Source organism: Mobula birostris, chromosome 18 (genome assembly GCF_030028105.1).
Source record: "Mobula birostris isolate sMobBir1 chromosome 18, sMobBir1.hap1, whole genome shotgun sequence".
Taxonomy (NCBI): Eukaryota; Metazoa; Chordata; class Chondrichthyes; order Myliobatiformes; family Myliobatidae; genus Mobula; species Mobula birostris.
The window spans coordinates 9,588,937-9,602,259 of record NC_092387.1 but is presented as its reverse complement, the minus strand read 5'-3'; the positions used below and the strand labels follow the sequence as shown (position 1 = coordinate 9,602,259).

The window sequence follows — 13,323 nt, the reverse complement described above, 5'->3', positions numbered from 1 at the left end:
GCTGAATGTACTCCTGTGCCCAACCAGTACATTATGTAGTGGATGGGAGACATTGTCCAAGATGGCATGCAACTTGGACAGCATCCTCTTTTCAATGAGTTTGTTGATTCTGTTGGTGCCTGCTACCCTCAGCCTGCTGCCCCAGCACACAACAGCAAACATGGCCACCACAGACTTGTAGAACATCCTCAGCATCATCCGACAGATGTTAAAGGACCTCAGTCTCCTCAGGAAATAGAGACAATGGTGGACAGGTTCTCCAAGGCTGTCCACTTCATTGTCTTCCCCAAGCTTCCATCAGCCACTGAGACAGTGGACCTGGTTGTCTGCAGCTTCCCCCAGGACATTGTGCCCACAATTTTTCTCCCTCTTCTGGCGAGCCTTCTGCTCCCTCCACCGCACCTTTGTGAATTTGTCCTCTGGCTATCATCTGCAGACCGATGGTCATTCAGAAAGAGCCAATCAGTGGAGAAGTTTCTGTGGTGCTTCGTAACTTCTAAGCTTTCCCCATGGAAGAAGTATCTGATCTGGACTAAGCTGTCCTACACTCCTCCTCTGCCACAGGTATGTCATTCTTTGAAGTGCTTCTTGGTTACCAGCTCACCCCCACCCCTTGTCCCTGCAGAGGAGCCCATGGTGGTGGTCCTATCTGCTAGGGCCTTAGTACATTACTGTCGGAATGGCCAACTGCACCTACTGCCACCAGGTCAACTGCCGCCGGCGCCCAACCAGGCTATTCTGGCCTGGAGGTACTGCTCAGGTAGGTAACATCCATCATCAAAGATCCCCCTTGTCCAAGTCCGTGCCATCTTCTCACAGCTACCATTGAGTAGGAGGTACAAAAGCTTGAAGTTCCACAGCACCAATTTCAGGAACAGTTACTTTCCTTCAACCATCTATTTCTTGAATCAATGAATAGCACCCAGTGGCACTGACTTCAACAACCATAAAGTGCTTTGAGGAGCTGGTAATGGATCATAAAAAAAATGCTACCTTCCAACCTCATTAGACCCTCTCCAGTTCACCTACTGCTCAAACCGATGCACTGATGTTGCCACAGCCTCAGCCCAGCCTCAGCCCACAACCTCATCGACTTCAGCTCGGCTTCTAACACGATCATCCCTCAAAGGCTGATAGGTAAACTGTCCTCGTTAGGACTCAACATTCCTCTCAGTAACGGAATCTTGGACTTCTTAACTGAACGAGTTAGCAGCAATATCTCAAGTACCAGTCTGGCCGCACGATTATGCGGTATGGAGGCTGGAAGGCATTGGACCACAAGACCCTACAGAGGATAGTGAAAACTGCCGAGAGGATCACCGGGGTCACCCTCCTCCCTATCTGTGACATTTACCAGGAGTGTGGCAGATGAAAAGCCCAAAGCATTATTGGGGATCACCACCATCCATCCCACAATCTCTTTGACCCACGGCCTTCAGGAAGGAGGTACAGGAGCATCAGGACCCCGACTGCCAGACTGTGTAACAGCTTCTTCCCTCAGGACTAACGAATACCCTACCACCACCAAAGTCTCGTCACTAGGTCAGTGTGCTGCTTACTCTATACTGTACTGTTTACTGTTTACTGTTTACCTGGGCTGTGTACATTTTGAATTATATTTTATTAACTTATTATGGTAATATTTTGGTTTATGTACTGTGTGTGTTATATGTTTTGTGGTCTGGAAGAAATGCTGTCTCGTTTGGTTGTGCGTACAGTCAGATGACAATAAACCTCTTCTTAGTAGAACTCTAATCTGTACCGTTCAGCAACACTATCACCACTTTGAATATCTTGCACTAAAATGAGCTGTTTTCTGTTTTTTTTCTTTCTTATAAAAACTATGCATAATTTGTTTTTCTTGTGAATGTTGCCTACATAATGCTATATATCTGTGATGCTTGCCTGCATTACATTTATGCATACACGTAATGGTGCAACTTTGACTTTGACATTAGTGAGATATTGTGAAAAGCTTTTGTTTGAGTCTCACCCAGACATACTCATTCTGTACATGAGTACATTGAGGGAATAAAAGGAAAAGCGGAATGCACTGGTAGCAATGGCATACTGTCCAATCAATACTGTCCGGTATTGAGAGAATCCAGTTGCTACAGCCTGAGCTTTGGGATCCACCATCCACTGGGGCAATCAGATTGCATCGGATGGATGTAAATGGTATCACAGCACTACCTGAGGAAACATCAAGGAATGATTGCAGAATTATTCCCGAGTTCTCTGGCTAATAGTTATCTTACAATGAATGTCAGTAATATGTGGTGATCATATTGTCGATTTGGGAACTTCAGTATGAAACTGAAAACTTTCTCTGTACTGCAGACAGAAGGTGAAAACTGAAAACGAAAGGGTTTTTCTGGGATTTACAACCATTGCTGCTGTTGTAGTAAATGATTAAATCTTTTCCATTTTCATTCTGCACCAGGTACTACACTTACAACGAGAAGGGGCGACTCGTTAACTCTCCATACGTGGATTGCTCATACAAGTGGGCTGGAGGTGGTTTCCTCTCCACTGTACAAGACCTGCTGAAGTTTGGTAACGTGATGCTCTACAGCTACCAGGCTGGGCAGCTGCAGGATGGGCACCAGGCATTGCTGCCAGGCTACCTTAAGCCGGCCACCATGAGGATGATCTGGAGACCGGTGGAGAAAACTGAACTGAACTGGGACAGAGATGGCAGCTACGCCATGGGCTGGGGCGTGGTGGAGCAAGGGCAAGAGTGGGGGCAGTGCCGGAAACGAAGGCACTACCTCACACACACTGGTGGGTCAGTGGGCGCCAGCAGTGTCCTGCTGATCCTCCCCAAGGTCCTTCCAATCTCTTCTCCCGGCCCATCAGGTCCAGAAACTCTCCCACAAGGGGTAGTGGTTGCCGTCCTCTGCAACTTGCAGTCTGTTAACCTTAACGCCACTGCTCTGAAGATTGCATTAGAGTTTGACAAGGTCAGGAGTGCTGAACCCTCCACTCCAACCCCTGCCCTACCAATGCTAGCAGATGACATAAACACTGAAAGAGCCAGATTTCAAGAATGAGCAGCATTTGGGGCTGGAGGACGGGGCATTCCTGTGCTGAGGACCCTCACTGACGAGTAAGCTTGCCACTCTGATTGGGGATCTGTCTCTTCTCCCTCCACTGCATCATAAATGATATTATAACTCAAGTTAAAGAGTGAAATTAGATTTATTTTTTTAAAAATGGGTTTCATTCTTAGTAGTGACTAGGGTTTCATCTTGGAATCCATCAGTAATGATGAACTGGCATCCCTGCGATTCTGTCGTTCTTGAGTGCAGATCTTGCACGGCCGACATTTAAACATTTTGTTCAATCATTTCCAGTTGAATGACTTTACAAAGCAATGTTTTATAAACTTTACTGAAAGAAATCTAAAAAAAAAAATAGTTCATTATTTCTTTGTAACAGTATTGGAAAATGTTAATGAACTGTGTTTTAAGGTATTAAGCAAGAAGCTCAGTGACTGAGAAACAGTGATTGAAAGCTGGAAATGCTGATTATTCACGGATAGATTCTGCTTGTAGTGTCCAGACGTTCAGTATTGGGCAATCCCACAGTGAGATTTTGTTTGTTTTTGTATGAAAACCGCAAAAGTTTTCTTCAAAATCATTAAAGCCTTTACTCGATTTTCATCATCTTTAGGAATGTATATAATGCACACAAGGATGTGAGAATTGGAAGAAGCAAGTTGTTTGACTCAGGCACTGTTCCATCATTTAATCAGGTCACTGCAAATCTCACTTCTAGTATCTTGTACTAATACCATTTCCTTTGATCTTGTTGATGTCGAAATATCTTTTGATCTGTCTTGAACAAATTTAGTGACTGAGCCCACACAGCTCCCATGTGTTAACAATTCCAGAGATTCACCATGTAAAAATTTCTTCTCATTTCTGCCCTGAATGGTTATCGCCTTGTATTTGTTTTGAGTCTCAGGAAAACAAAATGAAAATTAATGATAAAATACAACGCAGTAGATGCTGGAAATTGAATTAAAATCAAATAAAATTTGTTTGAAATATTGTATCTCATGTTGCAGGATCCCTGGTTGCAAACATGCAGCAGAGGAATCATTAATTCTGCAGCTCCCGCTGGTCCTCTTATAGACTTTGCAAACTATTATGTTCTAACTGTCATGTACCCCGTGACAGGTTAAAGAACCAGCAGAAGTGGAAAACCCTTTTGAGTCTGGTATTGCTATTAACTAATATTATTTATTAGTAACTACGCAATACAGTAATATAAATGCATATATATCAAACAGGTTAGCAATGAATATATATAGAAATATATGAAAACCAAGCTTCTTCAAGTCCAGGGGTAAATAGATAGTCTTACGATGATGAGTAAAGTTCAGTTCAGTTCGTGGTATTGAGTTGAGTAGTGATGGAGAGAGAGAGAGAGGGGGAGATTTGAGTCTTCAGGTGAGCTGACGCCGTCGATCTTCCCGTTGTCCTCTGAAATCCTTTAGAGGTCACCGACTGTGACCACAACAAAGGGGACCGTTCTTCTGTGGTGGAATTATCAACCCAGGCGAGGGTTGGACACACGAATAACTCCCCACCGGTCACACCCTTTTCACACTGCGAGAGCCACTGATCAATCCTCCTGATCGATCCTCCAAAACCCACCTTTTCTGTGGGCACAACAAAGCTCATTCAGTGTCCAAGACCATGTGCCTGTAGGTCTAACAACTGGCTTTCTACTTATCTCACTGTGCTGAACATCAGCTGTGCATCAAACAGCTCCGCCCTTCTCTCTCTGTAAGAACTTGGAAGCTGCCAGTGTCCTTGCAAAGTATAAACAAACTGTGAACAGTCTTCGCCTCTCTCTCTCTTTCTTTCTCTCTCTTTTTAACAAGGTGTCTGTGTTGAACAACAACTCTGTCTCTCTCTTCAAAAACCCAAAAGCTGACGGCAGTAGTCAGTGTCCTTGTAAAAGTGTAAACATGAGCTGAAAGACAGACTCTGCCCCTCTCCCTCTCAGCAGAAATCCAAAAGTTAGTCTCAGTTCTTTCTTGTGCCTTAAAGTGACAGTCCACAGTAAAAAGGAACCCCAGGGGTATATAACATAATGGATGCCCATGCTGTAGGCTCAGTCTGTTTAGATTCAGATTCAGATTTATTGATCAAATATACATTGAAACATACATTCTAGGTGTACAACATTCCCTCGGAATTATAGACCCACCATACCTCCAATTAGCACATGTCGTATAATGTATGTCTTTTCCCAGAACAATTATATCATTTTCACAAATCACAAGGTTATCAATGGATCGTCAGGTCTCAGCAGAATTCCGACATTTAACAAAACACAAGACAAGTATTAAAACGGAATAAAGCAACATTCGGACAGGAACCTTTAAAAACAAAAGGGGAGAGATGGAAATGATTTCGTTCTCTCTTAGTCAGTTTTCCCTTACCCACAAACACAGGATGTCCTTGTACCATCACCCAGTTTGTATTTCCTTGTCTGTCAGCAATAATCTCACCCTCCACTGGAGGGAGAGACGGGTATGTCACCCACACCTTAACGCCCTTGCAGAACTGAATTGGTTTGTGTTGTGCATTCAGTTGTGCTGTCAGGAACAAAAGGAATATATTATTCTGTCATTAACAGAAACGGGAATATGTGCTTTCAAGGGGCAGTTTTTCAATTTATACAAAACATGGGGAAAGACAGGTAACCATCCAGGTAAGGTATGGGCAGAAATAAATAATTTTATTTGCTGTGTTAATAGGCCATTTATTTGTTCAATCAGATCCCTGGCCCAAGATTAATAGGGAACACAGAAAACCCACCGTACACCATTAGAGGCAGACTTGGAACCTGAACAGTGCAAATCATTATCGGATTGCATTTCAAGGGGATTGTCATATGCAGAAACAAGATGTTCTATACCTTGCTTTAACAGTAGGGATTGCCATCAAAAGGCCATAGTGAAGGAGGTACTGGAATTGCTTCTGTAAAGGAAAGGGAACAATATAATTTATTTGTCAAATCTGAGTAGGAGCACACCCACAGCGAATGGCAGCCAAGGGTTGCTTTGGAAGCTGTAGGTCCTTAATTTCTAAACATAGCCCATAATTCCCAACCGCTGTATGAGCTATGTCAGTGGGAAGGAATAATCCTTGCTGCCTAGACCACTCTCCAGTACCCGTAGCCCCAGCTGACTAGAAGACTCAAAGACCCACCGAGCAAGTGGGCTGAGAGCTAGATATCACCTTTCAGTGCAAGTGAGTTTGTCAGCGATGTTGTTAAATCTTGTCATCGGTGAGCATGGTAAACTGTAATGGTAAGATGCGTGTGATGATTGGTTCCATAACTTCACTCCTATAAGCATAGTATAAGCTGCTGGGCAACCAGACAGCAAATCCAGTAGCAGCAATGGTATAAATATGGGCTCCTTCGGTTTCATGCATAATGACAGTATGCACTGCTACAAGCTCTGCATATTGGCTCAACCCATCAGTGCCCTCCTTCAAAACCTGATTGGTGGGGGTGGTTTAAGGCAGCAGCTTCCCAGCAATGAGCTTTATTCCATATTGCGGAACCATTGGTAAACCAGGCGTGCTGCTGCTGAGCAGGAGTCAGAAGATCAACAGGAACCCCCCACACAATGGGCCAGAGTGGCCGCAGCAGGCTGAGCAACCAGTTCATATACTGCACTAAATCCATCCAGTCTGTCTGATACCACTTCCACTCTCCAAGTGAGCTCTGTTGTGCATGTGAGAGAGTGTGTCAGAGAGTACCCATCCCACAATGGGAAGATCAGGGCAGAGAGAGAAAAGGGAACTCCCCCATCTGTGTCTCAGTCTCTACTAAAGCCCAGTGGCCGGCGAGCAGTTGTTTCTCAAATGCAGTGCATCTGGTGGCAGCATCAGGACGCTTTTAGGACCAGAAATCCTGAGGCATATTCTTTCCTCCATACTTCTCCACAGGTTCCAGACAGCCACATCATCTCTCACAGAAACTTGCAGTTCAAAGGGGAGGCTTTCTTAACAAGGAGACGGGGTAAGATCATGGTGATGGCCTCCTTTGCAGACTCAAAAAACTGTTGTCCAGGGCCCCATACAAAAATAAATTTCTTTCTGGACACAGTGTACGAAGGTCAGAGGAGCGCAGGGAAGAGTAGGGCTTTCAGCTGCACCACCAGCCGATCTGCTCGTCAGACCCAGGCCTCGGGGGCCACATGGGAGTGGGTCCCGCATAACATGAGCCATCTCATGGGAATGCCCACCGTGCCGTTCCATGCCGCTCCGAAGCGTTTCTTGTACGAGCTGCTCCTGCACACCTTTCACTTCTTTGCCTTCGTCTGATGATTGGACACGCCTTGGCGGTCCGTGTTACCATCTGGCAGCGGAGGAGGTCCCCAGTGGAAGTCTCTTTATGCAGGGGTCCTTCCCCTGTACATTGGGGACCTGGGACCTGGGGTGGAAGGTGTTGCATCGGGCAGTAGCATACAACAGGTTTTTGAGCAAGTTCACTAACACCCCATCCACCTGTCCATTCTGTGGGCGGGAGGAGTCAGTGTACCACGCTTATATGGAGTGTGAGAGGTTGTAGCCACTCTTTGAGTTTCTCAAGGGGCTGCTGCTGAGGTTCTGTCTGCACTTCAGCCCTGTACTCCTCATCTAAGGGCACCCAGTTCAGAACAGGGTGGGCTGAGGAGAGGATCTCCTGGTGGGCTTGGTCCTGGGCCTGGCCAAGATGGCCATTCACTGGTCTAGGTGGGGGGTGGCATTGTCTGGGCCAACTGCCTGCCCCTTTTCCAAAGATATGTTTGTGCCCGGCTGTCCTTGGACAGGGAGCATGCAGTCGCAATCGGTACAGTGGGGGATTTCTGGGAGCGGTGGCCCCGCCCAGTCTATTGACTGTTTTATAGACAATATTTAATAATATTTTAATCTAAGTATACTTACTGTCTTGTAAATATTGAATGTCTATACCTTGTGTATATGTGTTGTAAATAAACTTTCATAGTTTTGTAAAAAAAAGGTCAGAGGCACAGTCAAATGGGGTGTATGGCACTGCCAGTATCCAGAAGGCCAACAAAACGTTGGGCTTCTTGCTTTGTTGCAGGTGGTACTATTTCTAGGATCTTATTTCTGACCTTATCCGGAATTATCCTATTGCCATTCATCTATTGTATTCCCAGAAAATGAACGGCTGTAGCAGGGTCCTGCTCAATTTTGGGGTTGACTTCCCATTTCCTGGATCGAATGTGATCATTCAAAATATGAAGGACTTTGGAAGCTCCTCGTCAGAGGACCCCTGCGACAGCACTCCATCTATACACAGTATGGGGTAACTTAATGCTCAGGGATAGGACACATTTACGCAAATCCGGTGCCACCACACTGTGGCAAACAGTAGGACAATGGCCATATCCCTGTGGAAGTCACGTAGAAGGGCACTGAAAGCTGTTCCGTGTGAAAGCAAACTGATCTTGGGACTGCTCAGCAATAGGGATGGAGAAAAAAATAACAGCATAATAATTGTCTGTTTCACTAGAAAGGTCCTCACTCAGGGTCACAACATCTGGAACAGCTGTGGCCAACAGAGGGGCAAACCGATTTAAATAATGATAGTCAGTAGTTATGCGCCATGCACCATCAGGTTTCTGAACTGGCCAGACAGGACTACCATAAGGTGAGGAAGCAGGACAAAGTGCCCCCAGGTTTAGGAGGGATTTGGCTGTCTCATTGATGTCCTTATGCCCTCCTGATACGATATTGCTTGATAACTACTACTTGTGATGGCAAGGACATAAAGACAGGTTCCCATTTTGCCTTTTACCACCAGGATGGACACCTTCCTAATACCAAAAGCAAATTTGCCAAAGGTTTGTTGTGATAGAGAATCACATTAACAAATCAATTCCCAAAATGCTTTCAGGTACCTGGGGGATGAGCACGTGGACAGACCAAGGAGGCCCCTCGCCAATAGCAAGATGGTCCTTTTTTCATACAGCATTCGTAACCGATCCCCCATATCCCTGAATACGCCCTTGCTGCCCTGGAAATAGATCCAGATTCCCATGTAATAAGGTAACCTCAACCCCAGTGTCCACAAGGCGATTCACCACTGCTTGTGTGACCACCAGGGGGTAATAGGTACATATGGTCTCAGGTCTCCCTCTGGGACACCCGGGAATATGAGTTGCCCCTGAGTGCCATGGTCACTGACTGGTTAGCGCAACACTACTACAACTCGGGGTGTCGGAGTTCAGAGTTCGATCGCAGCAATCTCCATATTTCCTCCCGTGGAATGCCTGGGTTTCCTCTGGGTCCCCCAAAGACGTACCCAGTCGGTAAACTGGTCACTGTAAATTGTCCCGTGGTTAGGTTAGCGTTAAATCGGACTCATCGGGGGTTGCTGGGTGATGTGGCTCAAAGGGTCTATTATGTATGTCTAAATAAAAAATAAATTTAAAATATACAGCAAAAGTGACAGTACCCTTAGGTGACTGGTTGAATAACCTGCCATCCTGGGTCCAATTCGTCTGTCTGGGCTATAGAATGCAACTCACCTGGGTCACATTGCTCATAATGTAGCACATAAAGAATGCCAGTCAGTACCCTGACAATTCCTTCCTTACCCAACCTTGCCTCAAGCAGAGACAGAAGCATTTCCTTTCCACTAAGAGGGGAAGAGGAGTTCTTTGATACCGACTGCTAGGGCAGAGTCGTTGGCTGCTTTGGAGCATTCCCACTTCCGTTCCTCATGTGCCCAGATTGTCCCTGCCGCTGCCAGGATTTAAAAGTAGCCTTAACCTGCGCCCATTCTCAATCAACATCTGACCCTTCAAGTTGGGGTAATAGACTGCTAGACTCTGCAACAGCCTGACTCTCAGCTGGCCCTAATAGAGCCAACAAGACACCTCTCCACCGTGAGGGTTCCCATTCCATCAATCAGGTGCACGTCCCGAGGGAAAAGAGGACAGCCTCAGTCCATCTGTATTTATTTTTGGATCGACATACAACACAGAGTCGACCTTCCAGCTCTTCGAGTTGCACTGCCCAGCAGTCCCCCGGTTCAATCCTAGCCTAGTCACCAAACATCTTTCAATCACCAATTAACCCACCAACCAGTACGTCTTTGTAATGTGGGAGGAAACCAGAGCACCCGAGGGAAGTCCACACAGTCACGGAGAGAACATATAAACTCCTTACCAGCAGAGGCAGGAAGTTAACCCGGTCTCTGGTACTGTTGAGCTTTGTGCTAACCACTACGCTATTGTGCCACCCCATAATCAATTATAAATGGCAGATTATGTTGCCAGTCACAGTTTGGGCAAAGTCCAAAGAAAATTCAAAAAGTTGTCCAATATGTCCACATGCTTCACAGAGACAGGCAACTCGTTCTTCTTGCCAAATGACACAGTCTGATTTCTTTCATTCAACCAACACGTGTGTCTATTAATAGTGCTCAGCATACCCTCATAAATCAATAAGACATTTTAATGGTCACTCCTTGGCATCCTGTGGCACACAACGTATGTTGGGCTTACAAAGCACATCAATGTTTACATATCAGTGATAAGCCTGAAGGATGAATTCAGCTATCAACAGTCACTAACAGACCTCACATCCCACAAGATCAGAAAGAATTTAATTAAGTGGTCATTGACCTAGCAGCCATTCACGCCATGTTTACAAAATCCAATGTGCCACATACAGTGAAATGTGTTTCTGTTAACAGCCAACACACTCATGGATGTGTGCTGGTATCGTCACACTTTCTGGTGCCAACATAACATGTCCACAATGTTGAATTCAGTAACACAACACGAACAGCAACAGCAGAACAAACCCCTTTTCCACCCTCCCAGCCCTCGCACACAGAAGCTTCTAGCTGCAAGACAGGCCACCTCCGGGTCTCCAGTCCTTGGCCCTAGACTCTCAGTCCTGCACGCATTGGACCTCCAACCTCTAGCGACTGGCCTAGACTCCCAGACGTGCATTAATCAGACCTCCAGCCTTCAGCCTTAGGCCCAGACTCGCCCTCTATATCTGGACTTGCCAACTTCGGCCTTCGACCTTTTGGGTTTCCAGAGTCCAGACTCGATGAGCTCTGCAGAATCACTTGATGTAAATAAATTTCTTTTAGGTATTCTCTGTTCATAATCATTATTCGATACATGCATTTTTATGACAGTGGCACTTCAGTCAAAAAAGAGAAATGCAGGTGCTTAACACAATTTGCACAGAATGTAAAGTAATCCTTCCAGATTAAAAAACATACATTTCTATTTTGCTCAAAAATACCAAGTGTTAAATTGTTTAAAGCTTTTCACTATATTCAGCTGCAGAATGTTTTGGAAATATTTATATCAATGTTCAGACCAAGGCAAAAAAGTTAAAATCAGTTTTATAACAAATTGCACATAGGCTGTACTAGCGTTACAAGAGTAAAAAGCATACAGCCTTTTAGTGTGTTCTATCGTTCTGATCACAATGTACACATACAGTATGTAAGACAGTCTGATCACAAACAAAAGAAAATCTGCAGATGCTGGAAATCCAAGCAACACACACAAAATGCTGGAGGAACTCAGCAGGTCAGGCAGCTGTGGTAAACCATGTATATATATATATGTTGTAACTGGGTTACCTGTCTGGACACGCCCCTCTGCTGACTGCCCCTGTGGCTCCTCCCACAGACCCCTGAATAAAGGCGATTGTGCCATTGCCCCTCCTCCTCAGTCCAGGGGCAGATACTCAGCATGGTGGAGGTCACATTTTACTGCTAATAAAAGCCTTTCAGTATTTACTCTATTTCCAGTCTTCTGGAGTAATTGATAGTGCATCAGCAGCAAATAGGAAAAGAGGACTGTATTCTTTTCCTGGATGCTGCCTGGCTTGCTGAGTTCCTTCAGCATTTTGTGTATGTTGGCCCTAAAGTCTGAATAGTTATTGGCAGATTTTTAACACTATTTGCACAGAATGCAATGCTTCCAGAGGAAAATTCATAACTTGTGCTTGTTCTAAGTGCTAACTTGTTTGGAACATTTTAGTTCTCACGATCTTATGCTATAGAGTGTTCTGTGAACATTTATTTGAATGTGCAGTCTAAGTCAAAAAAGTCAAATTCAGTTTTATAAGTAATTATTCTAAGAAGTATAAGCTATAGTAGCTTTCCAACACTAAAGACATACATTGCCAGTTTTCTGAAAAATGTTTTGTGGCAACATGTTGTAAACAACTTTTTAATGAATTCTGTTGCCCTGATTACCATACATGCAGTTTTATGACAGTGACCCCTCTGTCTAAAAAGTGATTTGTAGCTGCATAACAGAAATTGCACAGAATGTAAAGTAATGCTTCCAGAGTAAAACACATACAGTACATTTTAATTCTGCTCAAAAATACTAAATGCTAACTAGTTTTAAACATTTTTTAAATTTTTACTATCATCTCCTGTAGAGTGGTTTGGAATCAGTTATATCAATGTGCAGTCCAAGGCAAAAAAGTTGCTCTCAGTTTTATAACAAGTTGCACACAGGCTACACTAGTGTTACAAGAGTAAAAGCCATTCTGCTCAACAATAAGTATACACCTTTAGATATTTTTGAGAGTGACAACCTACCGGGGGGAGCCACAGTGACCAGGTCTCTGGTGCTGTGGTTCAGAGGAGCAGAGAGGTGAAGAGGACTGCAGTGTTGGATGAGAGATTCCTTAGTCAGAGGAACAGAGATGGGATTCTGTGGGCGCGATAGAGACACCCAGATGGTGTGTTGTCTCCCTGGTGCCAGGATCAGGCCCATGGCATTCTCAAGGGCGAGGGTGGGCAGCCAGAAGTCTCGGCACATACTGGGACCAATGACAAGTTAGACAAAGTGAGGAGGTCCTGAAGAGAGATTTTAGGGAGCAAGGTGGAAAGCTGAGAAACAGCACCTCCAGGGTGGTAATCTCTGGAATGCTGTCTGTGCCACTCTGCCACGTAAGAATAGGATGGTTTGGCGTGACTGAGGAACTGGTGCAGGGGCAGGGGTTTAGATTATAGACCACTGGGGTTTCTTCTGGGGAAGGACAACCTGTAGAAAAGGGACGGGTTACACCTAAACCCAAGGGGGTCCAATTTCCTTGCAGGCAGATTGGCTAGAGTTGTTTGACAGGGAGATGGGAACTGGAGTGATAGGGCTGAGGATGGGGTAGTTGGTTTACAGAGGCAATGTGTGGTTAGGAGAGTCTGATTGCAGCCAACAGGATGAGTTGCAACTTAAAAGGCAGACAAAACAAAAGGGGTGAATAGCGGACTGAAGTTGTTAGGCCTGAATGGACG

General features: G+C 45.0%; 1 protein-coding gene across 2 annotated transcripts in view; it reads left to right on the top strand.

The window, feature by feature from the left end:
* lactb (lactamase, beta) overlaps positions 1–8,012 on the top strand; it is a 73,297-nt gene extending 65,285 nt beyond the window's left edge. For both annotated transcript variants that reach the window (XM_072282179.1, XM_072282178.1), the window contains exon 6: positions 2,444–8,012. In XM_072282179.1, coding sequence (XP_072138280.1) covers positions 2,444–3,053 — 610 coding nt within the window. In that variant the 3' untranslated portion in view covers positions 3,054–8,012. The remainder of the gene's footprint in view (positions 1–2,443) is intronic.
* Positions 8,013–13,323: the final 5,311 nt, after the last annotated feature.